This window comes from Harpia harpyja, chromosome 4, assembly GCF_026419915.1.
Source record: "Harpia harpyja isolate bHarHar1 chromosome 4, bHarHar1 primary haplotype, whole genome shotgun sequence".
Classification (NCBI taxonomy): domain Eukaryota; kingdom Metazoa; phylum Chordata; class Aves; order Accipitriformes; family Accipitridae; genus Harpia; species Harpia harpyja.
This window is the reverse complement of record NC_068943.1, coordinates 16,748,569-16,772,493: the sequence shown is the minus strand read 5'-3', so window position 1 is coordinate 16,772,493 and position 23,925 is coordinate 16,748,569. Positions and strand designations below refer to the sequence as shown.

Sequence of the window (23,925 nt, the reverse complement as noted above, 5' to 3'; positions counted from 1 at the left end):
GTGGAATGCGGGAGAGAATCTGAAGGGTAAAAGTGAGAAACCTCATGGATTGAGACAAATACAGTTTAATAGGTAAAGCAAAAGCTGCGTGCACAAGCAAAGCAAAACAAGGAATTCATTCACCACTTCCCATGGGCAGGCAGGTGTTCATCCATCTCCAGGAAAGCAGAGCTCCATCACGTGTAACAGTTACTTGGGAAGACAAATGCTGTCCCTCTGAACATCCCCCCTTCCTTCTTCTTCCCCCAGCTTTATATACTGAGCATGACATCATACGGTCTGGAATATCCCTTGGGTCAGTTGGGGTCAGCTGTCCCGGCTGTGTCCCCTCCCAACTTCTTGTGCCCCCCCAGCCTCCTCGCTGGCGGGGTGGGGTGAGAAGCAGAAAAGGCCTTGGCTCTGTGTAAGCCCAGCTCAGCAGTAACGAAAACATCCCTGTGTTATCTATCATCAACACTATTTTCAGCACAAATCCAAAACACAGCCCCATGCTAGCTACTGTGAAGGAAATTAACTCGCTCCCAGCCAAAACCAGTACAGTCTGTCTTCAAGGGTAGTGGTGGAGAAACATAAAAAAGTATCTCTTTTTATCTTTTGAGTTGTTGACTACTTTGGAGATCAGATTAATTCCTTAATATGTAAAGTGATAATGATTCCTGGCACTCAAATCCCATCCTCAAGTTTTGCCCTTCCCAGTAGTGACTGAAAGATATCAAAGACCACTAATATGAAAAAAAATGTTGAGATCAGAAAAAGTTCTTCCATACAGAAAAGAAGATGTATGGGTAATAATTGGCAAATTACCCATATTACCCAATTATGTTTTTAATAGCTTTTCCAATATATGTATGTGTAGAGATTTGTGCAAGGTGTGATTTGTAGATGAGGGGAAAGCTAATGCAGTACTTAAGTAACTTAGGACATACTCTGAAAGGCCATAGGTGGTTGCTTCTAAGTGTTGGCAAGTCCTTTCAATTGAAATCCTAGGGAGACTTCTCTTGTATTAAAAAATCTGTAGCTGTTAGGACAGGGAGAATACTCTAGTGAAGGGATGTCACTAGTAACAATAAGACTGAATTTACAGAGAAGTTAAAATATTGATTTTTTGAGGTGTGAACTGTCACTTTGTTTCAGTAGTTGCTAATTAAGATGCTAGCTTTAAGAGCTGTTTTCCTGACTGGCGTAAACCACCTAACAGCACACTACGACTACGGGGTGGTCTTGCCCTACCCTGTGTCTTTCTTTTTTGCTGTATGCTTTGCTTCAGTTCTTTTGATTGTGAGACTTGCAGTGAATAGGATCAGTTTACTGACCTGACTGAGGCAGTCTAAGGGACTGGTGGGAGGACACAGACAAGGGCAGGACAGGGAAAGCAGAACCGTTCCTTTTGGTGGGAATGTGGTAATAGATCGGTTTAAACTGATAATGAAACTGCGCACTTGCTGTTCGCTGCAAAACCTATTGTCAACATCCGTTTACTGGATCACTGCACTGTACAGTTAGATAAGTGACAAAGATACTGATTCATGACAATGTTTGTGGTGTTTTGTGAACGGGTAGTCTCTGCAGTTACACCTGTGACTGTTTAGCAGGCTGACTTTACAAAACACTGAGAAAAATTGTAGTAAGACCTTATAGCTGAACTTGGCCTTCTGCATGAACCTCCGATGGCTGCTTGTTTGTGGCATTTTCTTCAAATCTCTCAGCTCCCTTTTTTGCAGCTGAGCAACCATCCTTCCTCATCCTGCGCCTTTGCCTTTATTTGCTCCTTTTGCAGCATAATTCAGATGTTAATCTGTCCCAATCACAAGCCATGTGGAAGGAATAGTTGACATGCCACACATTGTTCATGACATAGTTCTCATGCAACATCACTGCTCATCCTGTCTCTCTTCATTTGATTGCAGTTTTTCTAAAATGTAAGATTTCTGGGTGTCGTGGTTTAACCCCAGCCAGCAACTAAACACCACGCAGCCGCTCACTCACTCCCCCCCACCCAGTGGGATGGGGGAGAAAATCGGGAGAAGAAGCAAAACCCGTGGGTTGAGATAAGAACGGTTTAATAGAACAGAAAAGAAGAAACTAATAATGATAATGATAACACTAATAAAATGACAACAGCAATAATGAAAGGATTGGAATGTACAAATGATACGCAGTGCAATTGCTCACCACCCGCCGACCGACACCCAGCCAGTCCCCCGAGCGGCGAATCCCTGCCCCCCACTTCCCCGTTTCTGTACTGGATGGGACGTCACATGGTATGGAATACCCCGTTGGCCAGTTTGGGTCAGGTGCCCTGGCTGTGTCCTGTGCCAACTTCTTGTGCCCCTCCAGCTTTCTCACTGGCTGGGCATGAGAAGCTGAAAAATCCTTGACATTAGTCTAAACACTACTGAGCAACAACTGAAAACATCAGTGTTATCAACATTCTTCGCTCTGAACTCAAAACATAGCACTGTACCAGCTACTAGGAAGACAGTTAACTCTATCCCAGCTGAAACCAGGACACTGGGGAAAGAGTTTTTCTATTTTTAATATAAACACTTCTATCATTGCTTAAAAAAAGTAGGAAACGTTAATCTTCATATGCAAGGATACAGTTCTCGAAACCCTTCATCAACACATCTCTGCAGGATTTGCATTGTCAGTATATGAGATCAGACTTATCTTTGACCTTCTAGATCCTTTTCTGCTTGCTTCCATTTTCTCTTTGACATCTTCCTACATCATTTTTATTTCAGCTCCTCTTCAGTTACTTTGCTACCTACTTCCAAATTTCAGTTGCCATCTGCTCTGCTTCTTCCAAACAGTGGCATTTGCAAGTCACATTCCCTCTCTGCTCTTTCCAAGAACTAAGTTTTGGTCTAGCTAACAATGATTTTTGTGTGTGTCATGGTGCTCTCTTATTACCTTTGGAAGGGGGAATTTAAAAGATGTGTTTCCTCAAATAACTAAACATTAGACCTTTTGGTGCTGAATGTTTCTATTATACAGAATGTCAGATAGCACTGTAAGTACTATAGTATAATCATAGAATCATAGAATCATAGAATCATTTAGGTTGGAAAAGACCTTCAAGATCATCGAGTCCAACCATCAACCATGCCCACTAAACCATGTCCTGAAGTGCCTTGTCTACGCACTTTTTGAATACCTCCAGGGATGGTGACTCAACCACTTCCCTGGGCAGCCTGTTGCAATGTCTGACAACCCCTTCAGTAAAGAAATTTTTCCTAATATCCAACATAAACCTGCCTTGCCACAACTTGAGGCCATTTCCTCTTGTCCTATCTCGAGCCACCTGACAGAAGAGACCAGCACCCACCTCACTACAACCCCCTTTCATGGGAGAGATGTAAAATCTAACATATTTACCAGCTGGGGGAAAAAAAGTGATTTAAGAATGTTCCCTAGAGAGGGAGGTTGAATCCTTCCAAACAAAGACTTCAATGTTATTTGCAATAATGGCAGGCTGAAGTTTGTCTATACATTGTGCTCTGCTAATTCTATTCTCCTATACTAAGCAAGGGATTGAAATGGATATTCCAGTCATCCCTTGTGAAATCCATTTAAGAAAGATTAATCTCATTTTCAGTTGGAATTATCCTTAGTTCCAGTAGGATACCCAGGAGAAAATACCCAGTAGTTCTCCAAGGCTCAAAGGCAATGCTGTGTATATAAAAGATTAAAAATTATGTCCATTCTCCCTGTAAAACTTCTGAGAAACAAGAACATTCAGGTTCAAAATCATGTGACTTTTGCCAAGGTTCTTGGAAGCTTGCAGCCCAGACTTTGGGCTGGGGTATTTCAGACCTTAAAGTGGTGGCCCCAGGAATACTAGCAAATAATGTCTGTACCGCTCTGAGTGGAGAAATAGTTTGATGCAAGTGTTCCTTGTCCTCACCTCACTATTTTTACAGAAAACCATAAGATTTTACTGGCTGGACTTGATGGCACGTGAATTCTGCTCTCCAAGGAATGCGAAGAATAGCAGTCCTGGCAGTTTCATTTCTTGACTGATGGCAAAAAAAAAAAAAAAAAAAAGACAGAGAGAGCAACCAGTGTGACACATAACTGTTACACTGGATTTTGTGGTATCACTTAAAGAGAGAGGCAGGGTGCAGCTCAGCTGTTTGTAACCACAGAAACAGAAAATGTTATTTGGAAGGCAGGAGGAAGTACACCAAACCTGCTATGTCTCAAACCTGACAGTGTCTCTTTAAAATGTTCTTAAACCTGTTTAACACACCCCTACTTTTCACCACTCCCTGGGAACATGCACCTCTTATAGCAACTTGTAAATCAAGAAAAACCGAACCCAGCAATTTACTCTCCAGTGTGTGGTGGCTGTTTTCACACACCCAACCTGGCCGTATAACTAGGCTACAACATAGCTCGCTGACTTGGAGCTTTCTGCTTCAACCTAAAATGAGTTTAGCACTATGAGTTTAAAAGTTTCAAATATTCTGGAGCAGAATTGTGTATTTCAAAATGAAAATTAAGAAAAGATAAAGAAATAAAAGGTTGTGATTTAAGCACAGTACTATGGAGGTTCTGCTCACAGGTTCATAGAAGATGCCAAAACTAATTTATACTGGTTTGTCTGCAGCTCAGGGATCTGAACAGAGTGAATACAGTTACCTACAAGTAAAGCAACTAAACCCCAAAATTCAAGCCTTACTGTTGCAATAGCTAGAGGGTTCAAATCCAGAAAGATCTGACATGTTTCTTCTAAAAATAGAAGGAATATTTCTTTTGCACCCATGAATGAAAGGGACAGAACTGTCAGGAAAGCACAATGATTTTTTGTTTTCTCTCTCTCCTCTCGTCTTGCAATTTCTCTGTGGGTCAGGCTCCCACATGGCCAGATTATAGTTTCCTTGTCACACTTTTTGTGTAAGTGGCCACAGTGCAGCAGGGAAGCTGTTTTCTACAATGCATCACAGGACAAGCAGTTTGCTTGAGAATGAGCCAAATTTTGATGTAGTATAGATGCAGTACTGCTGAGGCTGCAGAATGAGCTTTCTGACTGGAATTTTGGCCAGACACAAAGAAAAAAAAATCTGCATGCTTTTTTCCTCTTCCTTTTAATTTGGCAAGAAGTCATTGCCTTCTGCAAGAGCAAAAATTTTATTTGAAATCCTTCCATTACATGGGATTCATCTGACATGTTTAGGTGTTTACAGTGTAGATGCCTACATCTGACTTGTCATTTTAGGCTCCCTTTCAAGACAGTGGAGAGAAATAGTAATTTCTAGAGCCCAATGCTCTGACCTACTTTAGTCATCTACATTAGAGTGAGATTACATTAGGGGTGTCTTGAGTGACAAATGTAGAGGTAGGAGCCTAGCTTTTGATGTTAAATAGGGCCTGTGATGGAAAGTCTCGCCCAGCTCTGAGGAAGCAAGTGTTTGAAAATAGCTGTCACTAGTTTGGCTTCTCCTTTAATTGAGTAGAATTCAGGTTATTTACTTAGACATTAATTGGCATTTAGTTTTCTCAGGCTAATAGCCTGCATGAGGATCCAGAGCAGCCCACGCTTGAAATTACTGGGTTCTTCACCCTATGCTCCTATAGCACTGTGGCAGGATCTGGAACTTCAGGAACTGATCTGGGACTCCATGATTACATCCAGATAATTATAATAATTCTGTTCTGACTCTCTCCCTTGTAATATCACCCAAATTATTTTAAAATCATCCTGTTTTAAAGCCCAGCTTTGTTTTCATTGCACTTAACAGCAGCAACAAAAACAAATGAAAAACCTGCAGCTCAATTCTTCATGTATTGAACATTAAAACTCCTGTAAAAGATTGTTTCTGCCAACATTCTTTCCAAAGTACTCAGAGTTTTGAAAACAATTATTCAAAAGAATATAATTTACTCAGAATAAAAGGGAAGGAGAAGTTGATATTTAAAATGTACTAACTTACTCACCATTGTAATAGTCTATTGGCCATTTTATATCAAAGGACAAGTGTTTTGTAAAGGCAAGAAGAAAGCCCAGTTGTTTCATCAGCTTAGCCCATGAAGCCCTACTTGCAGATATATTAATTTAAGAAAGGTATTCTCCTTTCTTTCACATAGTTCTGTTTGTGATTGAAATCTACACCTGAAATTTATTCCTTGGAATATTCTTGGAAATGCTATTAATCCTTCTACTTCTGTGGATAAGGGAGGACAATGAGACAGCTGAATTCTTCTCCAGAGAAGCTGGGAGGGGAACGTGGAGGGAAGATGCCACTTCTGTGATACCATTTTCTATTTTCTTCCTGCAGATGACCTACATTTCAACACATATCATGAATCTGCCTTGCTATTTTACCTGTTATTTGAACAGATGAGCAATTTTATTTGACTGCAAAGGTATTTATGAGTAAGGAAAGGGTCTTAAACGTGTGCTAACAAAACACAGTGCTCTCCATATTTGCATATATACATACTCTCCACATTTGTCATGTAACTAGAGTAGAAATTCAGTCTGAAGAAACTAAAATGACAATGCTGAATGACTCTCAGCTGAGGGGCTGAATGACAGCCCGTTCACTAAGAAGACTGGCTTATTTTGATACCTAAAGCATCAACATTCTACAAAAATTTGGTATCATCTTGATTGTATTGCTAATTGTTTACATCAACATCAAAGAATTGGGAAATAATTTTAATGCAATTTTAGTTATGTGCCTTATACAAATTTTGACCATAGGGGCATAACATAGGAGTGGCAGTCCTTGGTCAGCCTAAAGGTCTGTTTAGCCCAATATTCTGTCTCCAACAGTGGCCAAACACAGATGCTCAGGGAAGAGTGGAAGAACAGGGGAAGCATGTGAGTTGCTTTCCCTAAGTGTCCTTACGGTCTCTATCAGTTTGCATGTTAGGGTCTTAGCTAAATGTAGTTTCTGTTTACCTAGTAACCATTAATGGATTTCTCTTCCACAAGCTTGTCTTGTTTCTCATTGAACTGTTTTATGTATGGGTACAGCCACACGCATATATAAGTATTTATGCACATACATGCACACACACACACAAACACAAGTACAGATATACACATGTATAAATAAACTGTTGCATTTCATAAAATATTGGAAACACGGCTTCCTGCAGCAAGACCGCTTACAGACATATTGTAGGAAGAAACACCTCTTTTTCTTTCTTTTTTTTTTTCTTTCTATTAGCTTAATTTTGATGCCAAATAGCTCTTGTATTGGGGGAGAATTAAAATACACCCTTGCCATACTGTTTGTGATTTTTTTAGACCACTTACATCTCCTTTCAGACAACTCTTCACCACACTAAAAGGGTCTTAGCTGATGCATTTGTTCCTTGTATGGAGAAGTAATTTTGTCTCTTTGATCATCTTTTTTTGTCCTTCTCTGAACCCTTTTAAGTTCAACTCCATTCTTTCTGATTTGCATTTATGGCTTTTGTCTTATTTCTGCAGTTACTGATTTTGGAACACATTTTCTAACAACTCTTCTACAGGAAGCCATTCTGTGCTAACTGTACCACAGCCAGCATCTTCCAGGAATGGGAAAAAACCTACCTTTCTTCCATGCTTATATTCAGCTTTGATGTGGATAGAGAACAGGATCACAATCTGTTACATTTGGCTGGCATGCATAGCAGTTATGTGTGCTGATAATACTAGTGTGGAACCCACCTGTCAAATGAAGATTTCATTGAATAGGTGGGATATTGGTTCACTGGGTTTTTTTGATTGGTGTAAAATTTCCATATAGGTTTTCAAAGGACAATCAAGTTCTCAATCAACTAATTTAAACCAAATAGTAAAAGAAAGAATCATCATTACAAGAGAAAAAGCTGCTTAGCCCTAGCAGATAATCCCAATGCAATACCAGGACAAGGAGGGGAAACCCAATCTATCAGATAAGTGTAATTTAAAGTTCCTCACATGGATATTTTATGGGGCAGATACATCTCCTTATCTGCACCATAAAAAGAACAGCCTGGAGGGGTTGTCTCCTATGTATTTGCAGTGCTCATGACCAAATAATTGCTATAAGAATATTTCAGATAGGGAGCAGGAAGAAACTTTCCTCCCCTTCTTATCTTCTAACATCTTCTAACAAGATGGCTTTCTCTGAGAGCAGCACTGTTCGTTCTTTCCCACACCTCTCTCTCAGTGGGGATTTTTAGGGGATGGGGATATTATAAAGTCTTTCTTAATCTTTAATGAAAAAAGGACATCTAGTTGTAATTCTCACACTCCCACTACTATTGGTCAGAACCTGATTTTCATTTCTTTAGTCAGCCATATGAATGTTCTTTGTTAATTCAGATGATGGTAACACATTAACAAATAAGCTATTTATCAATAACAAAAGCTACAAAACTGGTTATGGCCATTCAGCTGGTACCACCACACAGGTGTCATTTGACCTAGCCAGATTTTCAGCACAATTTTCCTTAGATAACTGATTTTATCAGTAACTCTTTGTGTTCTTTAGCTAAGGTAGTAATGGCAGTGGTGCAAGATCAAGATACACAAGTTTAGCATGCTATGGACTAGACTTTCAGGGACTTCTGCAAGATATTTCACTCATTTGCAGAGTAGAGAGGTATTCAAATTGTGGGAAAATCAGGCCTACTAACATTGAAAGTTGTGTATCTCCATGAAATGTGCTGGCACCTGCTATGATTAGCATTTTTCTATGCCAAGCAATTTTAAAGGAAAACAGAAGACACTGCTCAGCCATTTTCTGTGGCAACTAGAAGCAGTGAAAAGGTTTAGACATTTTGCATACTATTTAAAGCAATTTTTTCTTCCTTCTTTAGTTTATGAACTTTGCCACACCTTTTGGGAGAACAATGGGCTGCCAAATACATCTGCATTGTCACTAGGGTTTTCTTGGCATTTAAAAAATGCGTATGAAAAAGATCTGACAGTGCTCCTTCCTGTACACAGGAAGGTGTGGTTAAACAACCAGACTGCATACCTTGCTTTAACCAGCTGAAAGGTCTTCCCCAGGAACGGCAACCTGCAATAGCAATAGGAAATGTAAGCTGGGTGGGCAAAAGTTAATCCATAAAACACAACATTATCCCTGGTGCATTCTGGTGTTTCATATCAGACTTACTGAAATGTACTCACTTTAACGGTAACATAATCTAGTGAAAGTGGCTTTAAGTTGTTCTGCCTCTGCACAACAACAGTTGCTATATGATATTACAAAATTACTCTTCTCTCTACCTATTTTAATCACCCAAGTGATAAAATTCTGAAAAATACAACATAAAAAGAAAAGGGAGAATTCCATATATAATATCTACACATTCATTTAGACAGTGGTAAGACCAATATCTGTATGTCATAGCAAAAGGTCTGTAGCGCTATTCTCTCTCCAGTGAATATTTAAATTTCAGGGAGGTAGAAAAACTGTGGTAATTGTGTTCCCTCCTATGAAAAATATCTTATAACTCAGTGGTTAAGGTAGTCTGCTGGTAAAAATGGGCTGCTGTCAAAAGGAAGAATGATTTGAACTTGGGTTTAGCCATAGGCTAAGTGACTTTTCCGGTTGGTAGGCTGTTGCTTTCTCATCCTGTTCTTTGACAGGGTTAGGCATGCTTGGAGATGAGCCTTACATGTGGAGGAGGCAGAGGAATGCTGACTTTCTGAGCACCAAGGGGGGAACAAAGTTGTTAAAAAGGACCCCAGGTGCTTGGCACTGCCAGTAGTTGCCCTTTGCAAGCCTGCCCAGGACATTGCTTATCTACCTGTAAAACCCACATCTTAGTATAAGCTAGGATGTCCATGGAGAAAGGGGGTTTCCATCTCACAATAGATCAGTAGTTTATTTTATTTTGAGATGTCTGTCTAAGAACAGGAGGACCAGAATCTTCAGGGGAAAGTTACAGAAATCCCATGAGAGTCTAATGATAGAATAACATGCCCATGGAAAAAAATCACGCTCCTTATTTCTCCCTCTTCTCTCTGTTGCAGTCATGAACACTGCTGAGATTCACACAACTGTTTCTAGCCTGGTTCTGAGTCATGCATACCTCTTGGTAAGGGTGTACCCATAGGCAATACGTTCCCTTGGTTAATTATTTTGACCAGGGGTGAAAAGTACCTCTGTACATAGAGGTAGCACAAGTGCCAAGCATCCCCTTATTTTATGTAGGGTTGGACTGGGAATTAAGGGAGGAACAGTCCTTGTGTTAGTCACCTTCAAGAGGAAGGTGTCACCCTATGCATGAGCACCACTTGCTTCTCTATGATAAGTAGTGTTATATTTGCTGCACTGGGTTCGTTTTTCCCTAGATGACCCTTCCCCTTTTGACTGTTAGAACTGCTGCCTACGTATACAGGTGATCTTAGACCAAGCTTAAGCAAGAAAAATGTATGGGTGGCACAGATGTGCAACCCACCTCCCAGATGAAGGTTACATTAACTAGCTGTGTCTGCCTGCTAAATGCTGCCTGGCAGCTGGCCATCATCCACTGCCGACACTTATCTATATGTTTTAGAGTGTTTAGTTTTAGTCATCTTTTGACACGAGTTATGTTGAACACAATTCACTTCGGAAAAATCAAGTCCAATGAGTAGTTAACACTAGTAGTAACAGTGTACTACTAGAGTAGTAACACTAGTTAACCGAGTAGGGGTAGGACATGGGCTTGAGCAATATCCTTTGTTTGTCCTTACCATTATCATGCACACTCCTTGATATAGTTTTGTTCCTGCCAATTAGCTATCTCTGAAAAAAACCTTGGGCATGGATCTCTAGTACAAGCCCCACGCTGCTTCAATAGGAGCATGGATGAGGCCACACAGTTCTTTTCGGAAAGCAAGTTTAGCCATTTAGATACAAACCATGTTGTGCCACTTGTCCTCAGGCCAGAGACTGGGCTTTGGTATGTTTTACTTAATAGGATAAATGTAGCTGGTTTATCTGTGTCTTGAAACTAAAAAATTTGAACAGCACTTGCTAGAATGTCTTTAAATCTTTTGGACACACCAGTAATAATAATAGCATCTTATAACCCAGAACACAATAGTTTACTAATCCTATTTGGAAAGTCTGAAGTATTAAAGGACTTTTCTTTTGGAGGACTGCGTGTATGAAAAAAATGTATTCAGTAGTGTATTCCTCCCTTTTTGGGAGGAGTCACAGAATGGTATTTGTCCAAAAAGTTGCCTACTGAGTCATTGCTCATGCCCATCTCTGTCTTTTAGATCTACCTAAAAGCTCAATAGATCAAGGCTACATTATGCTATTTTCATATGACGGCCATCCTATAAATGTTAATAAGGATGTGGAGTTAGAAAAATATCTTGCGGTATGTTTTCTACTTAAAAATGGAAACTCAACAAAAATTGACAAGAAAATCATGTAGAGAAAATGCATCTTACTAGCCATCAAGGAACATAGACTTTGTAGAAAAGTATAAACTAAAGCTAAGTACACAGAACACAACCATCTTGTTCAGAGAGAGGTGGGAATTGGGAAGTACAATAATTTTTTGCCACTGTAGTGTGCTACATGCATTTGACTTTAATAACACTGAGTAAGCCATTCAAGTTTAAATGATGGCATTTGTGAACTAGTTATGTTCACTTGCCTGCCAGTGCTACTCCATTTTAAAAGTCAACATGCCCTACTGGCAGTTTCTTATGAGGCATTTTAAGAATTCTTTGGATGGCAAATAAGCCTAAGCCTCCATTGTTGATGAGGTATTTAAAATGAGCTTGCTAGAAATGGCCTCCAAAATATGCTAGCAGCCTAAGCAGCAAGACATAGTGACCTCTGATTACTAATCAGCAATATGTCCCTATTGCTTGTTATTGATAAATTAAAAAGAGGAGTTAATGTTGGGAGAAATTCTAAGACATTTCTCATTTTCTTTCATAAATCATGTCAGGCCACGCACTCTGCTGATGTAAATCAAGCTATCAGAATGATTTTGGTGGAGTTATATCCCATTATATCAGCCGAGGATGTGACCATTTATGTTTGTATCTATTTTTCAGAGAAGTTCCTCTTTTTTCTTGCAAGAATGGCAAGCGAAAGCAGAGTATTTACCTAACTCCCAACAAGCAGATTACATAGACATTATGGTGATAGGTAGATGTGAAATTAGTTACTGACATCACCAAAACACTTTACTGTTTGAACTAAAAGAAATTCTTTCAACTCTGATAAATCAATAGTAAAGCATAGCCCAATGTGGTGAACTAGTAAATTAGGTAAATTACATCCTTTGATTATAAGTCATTGGTGGACAATACAGAGGCATATACGTGCTTGTATTTTTTACATTGTTCTTTTTTGACATTGCTGAAAAATCTGTGTCCAGAATGCTATCTCTTTGTGCTACAACTGGGGAATTTTCTTGCGAGCAAGAAAGGAAATAAGGGAGACATAATTCAAATTCTGATATAGTCTGAGCAATTAAATTTCACTGTATCTGTATTTCTGTCCCTCCTTCAACTAAATAAGGACCTTAAACTAGAGAATGAAAACAAAACTGTTCTCTAAACCTGACTGAAGAACAGTTCACACAATCTGGGGATGACTGGATTTGTGGTACAATTTATTTGCTATATTGAGATCCAGAAGCAAAGTTTGAGTTCCTCTGAATTTCTGAAAGCTGAATTTCTTCAGAGTACGGGAAGCTTGTTCATGGAAAATAGTTATGGGTCACTTTCACGGTACGTTTATGCTGAAAATGTTCAATTCCTGATACATGGCACTGCATCATATATTGTTTATAAACCAGGTACGATACTTGTATGTGATTACCATAGAGAAAATCAGACAGAATGATTAGCAGTAAGTCAGATTTTCTTTAATCTGAAAAAAATGTTGCGGTTTTTTTTTAAATTATTTTTTCCAGCTTTGAAAAATTAAGTAATCAGCATAGCTAACATAAAAAATTCACCATCCATTGAATTTACTGGTTGTTGCAGGTCAGTCAATAAAAGATAGCTGGTCTGCTTTATTCTCAAGCTAAGGTCAGTACCATTGCTGGAATTTCTTATATGTATGTATTTTCCTGTAGAGGGTCTATTCCGTCGTGCCAGCCGCTAAAGAGTTAGCAAGGACTGTCTTAGAATAAGCCTCTGGCTTATTTTAGGTAGCTGAACTGGCTTGCTGTGGCCCATAGTTTCTTCTCTGTGTTAAAAGATTATAAATACAGGAAAATATCAATTTAATTTCTCCAGACTGTATTAGTTGCACCTCTATTTGTGTTTCTCAAATGTTTTGGCTAAAGAAGGAAGCACTGTGAGACAAGTTAAGCTTATCTCTGATTTACAAGCAGAACTCTTCTGGTTGAATGTAAAATTATAAAAAATTAATATAATCTAGCACCTGGATTGTGAGTGAAAAATGCTTCAAAACAAAAAGATATTCCTAGTCTCAAGTGTTGTTATTATAAATCAAAGCTATATGTCCATTTCAACTCAAAGCGTATGTAGATTTTTTTTTAAGCTAATTCCCATTGTGCATTGCTTATGAGGAAAGACATTTGTTTCATTTGGGAGGCATGTGTGTTAAAATTGTAAAATCATAATATGTCTGTAAGGAGATTAATTTGTAAAATTTTCTTCTTGATTGTAAAAAGATAAACATATAGCACGGTGTACCTGAATATGCCAGGACTGCTATAAGTATTTTTCACTTTCAGAAACCCAGAAGATGAGATGTACAAAGTTCAGAAAGGTTTGCTTGTTTGTATTCATTAATTCTGAAACTTGTGGTAGTTAGTAGTTTATACTTGGTAATTTCCTGTCTGCTGCTCTGCTTCATCAGCTGTATTTCATCAGATATAACCAATGTTTAGACAATAACTTCATGCTACTAAGCACCAAGCCTATGAAGAGGCAACCATCAGCAAAAATAAGGACTAGAAATATGACTAAGGAGACATTTACTAAGTTAATTTGTGTCAGAGTTGCACTTTTTTGTGTTGAAAGAAATTCTTAATTTTCAAAAAAAACAGTAGGACTAAAGGTTACTCAGAATCTTGTATAACCACATCTTACGTATTTCATTACAAAAGCTCTACAAATATAAAATAAGTGTGGGCTTGTATAAGATACTTTAAAAACAGACTCTGTATCTTAAACAGAGCCATAGAGTTGTATACAGCATTCCTATAAGGAAGTTTATGTTCCTTGCTACTGTATTTAATAGTAAGAAAAAGTTCTTAGCCTACAGAGAAATGTGTTGCAGCCATTGTAAAAGAAAAAAAAGTAATGAAGGCAGTCTCTTCTCTCCTTTCTGTTTATTATTGGCTGTACTGAAGGAGAATGCAAATATGCACAGATAAGAGGGACTTTCAACAAGATCTCTCATGGGAGGGTTTTCCCCCACAGATCTTTTGCCTCTGCCCACATACTCAGAAAGCGCAAATACTTAATGCATATCAGATTGCAGTGTGTGTTCCCCACGTAACATTTTTGCAGAATTTTCCTTTGATGAAATATGGTGTTTCTTCATGTTCACCTGTGTAAATACCTGAAACCCTCTAGCTGAGAGGCAGCCCTATATCTCTGCAATGTATTTTTCTGTGGAAAATCCAAATGAGCATAGCATATTTTTTTCCAAATAGTAATTGATTGGTTTTCTGTTTCAAGGTCTGTAAAAGCATTCCATTTTGTGAAACCCAGCCCTACTGCACTTGAAAAGTACAGCAAGTATAGAAGTATAACAACTCACCGGTACTTTTAATTGATCTGGTATTTCTACAAGGTGCCACCCTTTTCCACACCTCCTACCTCCTCCTGAGGTGACTCAGCCTCTGAAGGAGAAGCCTCTTGACTTTTCAGACAGCTGGATGGGGAACAACAGTTCCGCTCTCTGTTTGCTTTGATTGTACCTCACTTCCAGATATCTCCAGGTTGACTTACGACACTGAGCCACACTAGGACACTAACTTCTACCATACCTAGGTAAGGGCATTTACTTTTCTGTTTTTATATACTATGTATCAAAAGTCCTACATTTTCAGATGTTCTGTGATTTCTTAGTGTCTAACTGAGGATCCCACTTCAAAGGATCTGATTTTCAAGAAGTGTGAAGAACTTGACTATGAAAATTCAGCTCTAAAAGTGTCTCAGTTTAGGTGTTCAAATTCCCTGGACCTTTCTGAAATGTTCTCTTGGCCATACTATCTTAATTACTTCATTACATACATTATATTGTTAATTGTAATGTATTTCAGTGCTATTTCTCTCATGACAAACTCACTGTTCAGACCACTTTTCCCAAATGGCTGTTTTAATGTCATTTTTGCTCTTTGGTTTGCTTTACTGTTTCTTTATTCTTTCCTGGGAATTTTTATCTAAAATTAAAAACTCATTTACTTGTATTTGCTTCAAGTGTATGATTTTGAAAAAAATTTAGCCACAGTATACTTTTTAAGAACAAGCTACTTGTGAAGTATCCAGAAATCATTTCCACCCTTGCTAAAGGTATAGCAAAAATACCTATTCTTTGTATCTGTTTTGATACAATGACTTATCTGCACCATGAATGGAACCCATGTATAAACAGGAAGCATTCTTCATTAAAAATATAGCAAAGTGAAAGTAACGAGTTGAAAAAAAAATCTAAAATTATCGCCCCCCCTTCTACACTCTATTAAAAAAAGCATGCCATTTAAAAACGATTGTATAGTTCTAACTTGAAAACACATACAGATTTGGGTTCTGACTTAGCAGCTGATTTTACATTAGTGACAGTTCCAAAGCTTAATTTCTTTCAAAACAGAATCTCCTCCACCCACGTCCTGAAAAACCAGTTTTGAGAGCTCTTTCTGCTACAAATAGATGAATGATCTCTGTTGTACATTCACGTGTTCTCTAGTCCTACCTTGCCTGTTCCAACCTTGCCTGTTTTCTCTTTTACACACATACACATGTTATTCCTGTTCTCTGTGAGGGTTGTTATCAATTCTGTGGCCTAAACTGTATAGTAAAATACTTATTTAAACAGAATGTGTTATTTCCAGAAGTTTACAAATGTATTATATGGCTATCGCTCTGATGTGTAACTCTTGAAAAAAAATTCACTCTAGGAACATGTTTTTGTTGTTCTTTAATGTCTGTAAAATAAATATAGTTATTTTTACATGTAGTTTTCAGAAAAAGGACAAAAAGACTAATTGCCAAATAAAGAGAATCATGTTACTTATAATTTTGATATACAGGATACCCAAGTGTTTATTTGTTAAGCTCTGAGTACACACTTGGTACTGTGCTGAATTAGCAGCACCATTGTTCTTTTACTTTATGTCCTGACCTACAGTCTTGAGCTACAACAGTGGATGCTGGTGACAATTTTGAATGGGAGAAAAAGTGCAGCATCAGTTATACATACAGATCTGTACCTGACAGAGTGGGCCTTTAAGGCTGTTTAGGAGATTGTATGCTTGACTGAAATAGCAAGTTTAGAAATGTGAAGGATGGTACAGCTTTGAGTGGGTCTAAATGGTGATTTGAAAAACAGCCTTTACCTGCTATGATGAAGTGAAGCCATGTTTAGAAATACAAATTATTATAGTTGAAGTATAGGTAGCCAGATCTGACATACCAGTCACAGCAATTCTGATATTTGAGGGGAGAAATGATGGATATAGAAAACAGCAAAATTGGTATTAACTTCCAAACCAGAAAGATTTCATGTCACACAATTCTGGACATCTATCTAGAAGAACAACTGTAATGATGTGTCTCCCCAGTGCCTTATCTCTAAGGCTTGGAGATCTTTATCTTGTATCAAGTCAGAATTACTTTAGTCAGTTGCTTGCTCACACATCTAGGTCTTACTATATTCAAGAGAAATGATGGAGAAAACAACAAAGTTTGCTGACCTGACGTAAAAGTCATTAACTAAGGCAAAGAAATACTGTGGTGTGCTTTGAAACTGATTAAGTAGGATCAAATGCACTTTTGTTTAAAATGTCATATTCTCCACATTCATCTCATAAATGAAAGATAAGCCATGTCTTATAGAATTAACATTAACAGTTCCAATGGCAAAAAAAGAAACAAAAAGTAAAGCTGAAGTAAGCCTTCATTTTATTCTCTCACCAACAGTTATTCTATCCAAAATTTCTCCTGGACTGCAGTGAAAGCAAGCAAATGGGTTAAAACAGAAAGGATGTGGAAAATCAATTTCCTAACCTTTTATTAGATTTCTAATAGAATAATTCTAAAATTTTGAGCTTTGAGTACTCGCAAGACACTGAATGTTCAGCTTACTTCAGAGCAGAATAGTCCTTCAAGAAGATGAAATTTTGGTGGAAAGTTTCATATTTGGGATTAAGAAAGAACAAAGTGTATATTTATTTTCTTTTTCATATGACAGATATTAAACATTTTTGAAAAGCTGGAACTTTAAGGATGCATTGCAAACAGTAGTCAGCAAGCTGTGGCTGTGTAGAGCCATGTATAAGAAACCTGTTTGTTCCAGCTGGCTTTTATGTGGACATGCCAAACACAGTGGCTTCTCTACAATCCAGGCTGCTTCGGCAATGCAGCATGAGAATTTGGAAGCAGGAAAATTCTGAAACTTTTCTGTTTTAAACTAGTTGTTTATCTACAACTTTTTGTACCACCCAGTTCATTAATAATAGTAGGAAGTTTGATATTTTAGGCGTTCACATTTGGCAATGCTTTGGTATAAAAACAAATGTTTTGACTTTTAAGAGAAGAAGGTGTACCTCCCTCAACACTCCTTCAACATCTACTGTACCGAATTACTTATTATACGGTGTGATGATATGTGGTACCTCTAAGCTGTGGAAAGAAATAGTAAAAGCAAAATACATATAAATTGAATATTTATAAATAAGGTCTTAATCACTGTCATAGCTAGAAGCCAAAGAACAAAGACTTTTTTGGTTGTAACTAGTTCAGTTTGATGTGGAAAACATGATTCTTACAGGAAATGTTTGTATTATTCTTATGTATTTTTTTAAATACGGCAATGCATATATGTGAAAGTTAATTACATAGAAAGCTACAGCCAAGAACAGAAGGAAGGCAAGAGGACTCTGTGTTGGAAGAATGGGTGTGTTCAGACCAGCTGAAAACTAGAAGGTCTAGCTTTGAGAATTTAAGGCAGGCCTGAGACCTTCTGCTGACCAGTCACTGCAGGATGTGGAAAGGAGATGTAGAAGTGTGAATATGGCTATTTGTGATAAAAACGGAATTGGAGACCTGTGCTGCTTTCTGAATAACTGGCTACCAGCTTGGAGAAGCATTTGACTTTCCCTGAAGTCATGTCTGAAGCTTTTTCTGTTTTTTTTCAGGATTGTATTTGGATTTCCCCAAAAATGGGGGAGGGACTGAATCCAGGATTGGCATGTCTTAAAACTCTTTGGGAACTGCTCATTGGACTGGCTGGGGCAGTTTTAATTTTCTTTTAAAGTTTTCTGATGCTGTTTTTAAATTCAAATTACACTGGAGCTGCATTCCTGTTTGGTTTTGTTTTGCATTCCAGCTGAGTTGTTTTGCTTCAGTGGTTGAGATCTTATTAAGAATGCCTAAACATAATTTACTACGATACTATACTATAGAAGCCCATAACTTCTCTTTCTCACAATTTCATTTACAAAGTTAAAAACTTTTTTTTTATCTCCCTTGAACTATGGGCTGAAGATAAGCAGTTCACTGACCTGTGTGAATAATGTGATGGTTCCAGATCTTTATGAGCTGAAGTTTTTAAACTAATGTGATCCTCACAATCTTCTGTCCATTCCCCTTTCCACACGCACAGACACAAACACACTTAGTTCACAATAGTAAAGACCAAGAAAAAAATGCTTTGATGAATTGTATTCTGCCTCTTTACGCAAGATTCTTTTCATTTCTAAGATCCTGAATTTTAAATCTTACTCTGATGATTCTTGATTGTCTGTGCAAGAGATTAAAGTAGGATTTTCTTTTTTAATTTGCATTTTAAATTTTAATTGATTAATCTTTGATATACAACTTGAAAGTTTGGAAGCAAGAAGTAAACTTTGAGGACAATATGGCAGTATTCTGTAAGACTAAAATGCTTGGGTTTAAAATTTCAGAATACCTGGCACATTTTCAGTGCCGACTGTGAAAGGGAGTGTGCCTGTTTCTTACATTCATTTATGCATACTACTTTCAGGCTGGGAGACTAGGTAGTATTTTATTCTGGATGCTGTACACATATGCAACAGAAATATTGTTTTGCCCTAAAAACATTAAAAAATGAATATAGGAAAGAGAAAAAACACAGTTTTAATTAAATGATGGAGGATGAAAGAAACACACTTGCTGGACTTTCTTTTGTCGTGCATGGATACAAGAGGGAGTTGCAAACCTGCTTTCCAGTTGCTTTTCAGGGTGTCAGTGTCATTAATGCATTTGTAGTTATTCTGTAGATTTTAAAGACAAGGCTCAAAATGTATGGATTTTTTGCTTTGGTGATAATTTATATTTCAGAACACGTCTGAAGCATTCTTATTTATTTTAAACAAAGGTGTATGATACTTCCTTGCCAGTTATGTGAGAAATTTCAGTTTCCATCATGAATCTATGGAAAGGAAGGGTATAGTATAACATGACAGTTTCCTGTCATTAGTGAGAAATATTTAAATCGCAAAATAAGTATTTTAACAAGATAGTCTAAGCCTTAGAATGACCACATTTGGTTTAATTTCCAAAAAAAAAAGGCTCCATTTTCAAAGTTTTATGATTCACTTCCATTAGGAAATGGCTTTAAAAGTCTTTATTAGAAAATAAATCCAAGTTCCTTCAATACAAACTACAGCTTCTTCTCCCGATGAAGAAATGCAAGCACTCAATGCTTGTGAAATATACTGAAACGTCAAACTTCCTATTATCCCGGGACTGACTGAAATAAAAACCTCAGATGTCCAGCTGTTGCTATGCTGAAAACATAAAAAAATCAGAGTCCTCTCTATGATTTTGTGACAGTTCAGGAAAACTCATAGCAAGATTGGTTATTATCTAACACCGATTGCTTGATAACCTACCTGAACAGTATCTAGGAAGTTCAGTGCATATCTGCTTAAAACTTTATATCAGTAATTTGAAAGCCATTTTGTAACTTATTGCAAAATAAATAAGGCTCACCACAGCCCTGAGCATATTTTTATTGGGTGGGAACCAAATCCAGCAGTCACATGTTTTCTACACACGCTGTGCCAATGCATGCTTGGTACCAACAACTAAGGTTAAAAGAAAGGAGTGTGGGTCAGAGCCTTCCAATCAACATGCCAGAATTTTAAACGCTTATAAACATCTGCAATTTCACAACTGGGTAAGATATATGTGGACTTTTGGACTTCAATATTATTTTTGTATTTATATCTTTGTAAAAAGATCTGTATTTGTTTACATCCAGATTTTAGGTTCCTGCTTTCTTTTCTTGGTAATCATAAGCTTGTTTAGTAATTGGCAGTAAAAACACAGAAAAGAAAAATCTGCTCTAAGGACAATTTTGGCATCCACTAGTTTTATATGTTTTATTGTCAGTATTACTTTTAGTATTTTTGCTAAGCTTTTGCCAAAATTCAACATCTTCTTTGCCTGCCATCAGTAAAGAAACAGCCACAGGCTCTCAATCCACTCTATCTTAGGTGAGTGAGCAATGCACTCTACATCTGCAAAAAACCCAGGACAACTCTGTCACCCAGAGAACCAGGAATGTTTCTAAATTTTAATGACAGCTTCTGTCACAAAAACTGTTTTCCGGTGCTTCTGTAAATTTTAGCAGCCTGACCAGTGGAGCTGGCTGGGAGCTTTCCAGCTTAACACTGTTTTCTTGGAAGCTGCTGCTTTTCAAAAAGGAATCCATTTGCTAAAGAGGGTCGGTTTTGTCCACACTCTTAAGTCAAAGTTAGGATTGTTGGTTTTTTTTTCACTTAAGGGGGAATTTTTTGTTGTTGAAATGTCATTATGTTCTGCTTGATGCTTCCTCTAGGAAAGCTGATATTCAAAATCCAGTTTCAAAGCATAACATGAAATCTTTAGTGGCTCAACTCCCAGATAATTATTATTTTTTTTAAATCAGCAGTCTTGGAGGCTCATTTTTTCACCTGATTTGAGATAAGGGAAGAAGCCAGTGACTGGAAAACTGCTGCAGGGCAGAAGGACCGCCTCTGTCCTGGACCCCCGCGTTAGCTGCAGGCCACTGAAGCTGAGACCCGTCAGCGGGGCTGGGTGAGCCCACGTGCGCTCGAGGCGCCGCTCTGAGCCACAGGCTGATACCATCTTCCCATTAGGCTAATCACCTCGCCCCATTCTTCATTACTCTGTCTTGCCCTCCGAAGGCTCTCACCACCCAACAAGTTCTCAGAGAAGGAGCTCCCAACAAGGAGAAAGAGGAACAGTGTGATAGGCAGAGGCACAGGGCAAGGATACTGTTTTGGATTTGTGTGGTGGAGTTTTTGGTAGCGCAGGGCCGGCTGCTGCTGGAAGCTGCTGGAAGCTTCCCCGGCTGGGAGCCGGACCCGCCTCTGGCCCAGGCTGAGCCCGTCAGCGACGGCGGTAGTGCCTCTGGGAGAACAGATTCCAGAGGGGAAACCTGCCGGGAGTCGGGGGATCGGGATGGGAGAGGAACCCCTGTGCAGATCCCGAGGGCAGGGAGGAAGGAGGGGATGCCCCTGCAGCCCGTGGGGAGACCAGGCGGCAGGCTGTCCCCCCCAGCCCACGGAGGGGAGCGGGGGAACGGAGGCCCCCCAAGATGGCCGACACTCCATGGGAAAGCCCGTGCTGGAGCAGCCTGGGACTGAAGGACTGCGGCCCGTGGGAGGGACTCACATTGGAGAAGTTCGTGGAGGACTGTCTCCCGTGGGAGGGACCCACATTGGAGAAGTTCATGGAGGACTGTCTCCCGCGGGAGGGACCCCATGCTGGAGCAGGGGAGGAGTGCGGAGTCCTCCCCCTGAGGATGAAGGAGTGGCAGAGACAATGTGTGGAGAACTGACCCCAACCCCCATTCCCCGTCCCCCTGCGCCGCTGGGGGGAGGAGGGAGAGAGAACCGGGAGTGGGGCTGAGCCGGGAAGGAGGGAGGGCTGGGGGGAAGGTGTGCTAAGGTTTGGTTTTACTCCTCATTATCCATGTTTTGATTTGATTTGTAGTAAATTAAATTGATTTTGTTTTTTCCCCAAGTTGAGTCTGTCTTTTGACCGTGACCATAAGTTGTGAGTGATCCCTCCCTGTCCTTGTCTCGACCCATGAACTTTTCTTTATATTTTCTCTGCATCCCATCGGGGCTGGAGGGGAGGAGTGAGTGAGTGGATTCATGGTGCTTTGTTACCGGCTGGGCTTAAACCATGACAGATACACATAGTCATCACCAGGGAGGGAAAAGCCACTGCCATGCCTGAGCACGTTCGAAGAGGGCTGCAGCTAGCACTAAGTCGTTTTACCCTATCAGACTAAACTTGTGAGAGGAGGCGATCAAAGTGGCAAACGAACTTAAACTTTGGGGCTGATTCCTAATCTCACTGCCAACTCTCTCTTCTCTTTTTTTCATGTTTTCTTTTAGATTCCCACAGAAGGACACCCCACTGAACAAAATGTCAGCTTTCAGCGTAAGGAAACAGTCTCCTCATCAAAGCGGTAACATTGAATCTCCTTCATTTTCTGCTCTCAGGGCACTTAGAGGTTGAGGCACGGCCTCCCTCATTTCTAAGCATCGCCATGCCCATCACACAGCTCCCTCAGAGGGCACGCCACCACTCTTTGGCAGTGACAGGCTAGTTATTAGATTCACAGTAGGACCTGCTTCAGCTGCAAAGCTAGCAGTGTTGTGCATAAGCTTTTGCTGGCAGAGATTCAGGCCAAACCACCACATTGGGCAGTGTAGTGTGGTGTGGGGGAGCCAGGCTGTGTGGTGCAAGATGGCGGTTCCCTCTGCTGAGGCCTGTGGTTGCTGTGGCAACCTCACAGGAGCATGGTGACTGGGAAGGCAGTGGGCAGACAGAGCCTCCATCAGTCTCAGCACTGTCTCTTTGACTCGCTCAGGGGAAATGAGGAGAAATTGAGGAAAATTAGAATGGGGGGAGGGGAGAGAAAAGCTATTTAATAATTGTCAGATGGGATTTTTTGTTCCTCTGGAGGGATGAAATTTGAGGAGGGCTGGAGTTTGCTTTCTATGCAGAGAAATGACCAGAGCCAAACTGGAAACACGATGAAACTTTCCATTTCCCCAGAATGTACAAAATACTTTGAAAGACTGAAGTGTTTTGAGGCACGTGAGGACCTGGTTTGGGTAGGATGTGCCAGGCCTAAGTACACCAAAATGGGTACAGCCATGGTGGGGAACAGCTTGGCCTACCGTGTTAAGGACATAAAATTTTTATTGCCAAAATAAGAAGGGGATAAGCTCCATCTGCCTGTGCTCATGTGACCTGAACTGTTGTATCAGATCTATATTTAATTTTGTAATTGAAACTGGGAGACAATTCATTAGACCAGAAATGAGTACTCTTCAGCAAACTCAAGGCCTCATGCATTAGCAAATTGCTTGTGATGTTTCTTGAAAAGAAAACACAATATATATTCCTTGGCTACTGCCTTTATAGGAGATTTCCCAAAATCTTGTTTGCACTAAGCAATTAAGAAAGCCATGATTTCTGTGCAATCCAAGTGATTTTTGGGTAGGTGATAACAGTTTTCCTACAATGCTATTGGAAAAAAGCCAATGTTGCACATGCAAGGTTAATTTTAGTAGCTGGATATGTACTGAGTACTTCTTGAATATACATGTATTTAAAAAATCAGTCTTGGCAATTGTCACTTAAAATAAATATTTTGCTGCTTTATTATGATTTAGTCTTCCACTCACTGTAGCTATTTGTCATTTTTCATGTTACTGCTACAGCTGAAGTTCTTGTATTAAAAGCAGGAACTACATTTTCTTATAAATCGCAGCAGAATGAGA

General features: G+C 39.2%; 1 protein-coding gene across 1 annotated transcript in view; it reads left to right on the top strand.

Moving 5' to 3' along the window:
• LOC128141068 (sciellin-like) overlaps positions 1-23,925 on the top strand; it is a 43,776-nt gene that overhangs the window by 8,603 nt on the left and 11,248 nt on the right. The window contains exons 2-3 of the mRNA XM_052785627.1: positions 14,609-14,923; positions 22,528-22,601. Coding sequence (XP_052641587.1) covers positions 22,559-22,601 — 43 coding nt within the window. The 5' untranslated portion in view covers positions 14,609-14,923; positions 22,528-22,558. The remainder of the gene's footprint in view (positions 1-14,608; positions 14,924-22,527; positions 22,602-23,925) is intronic.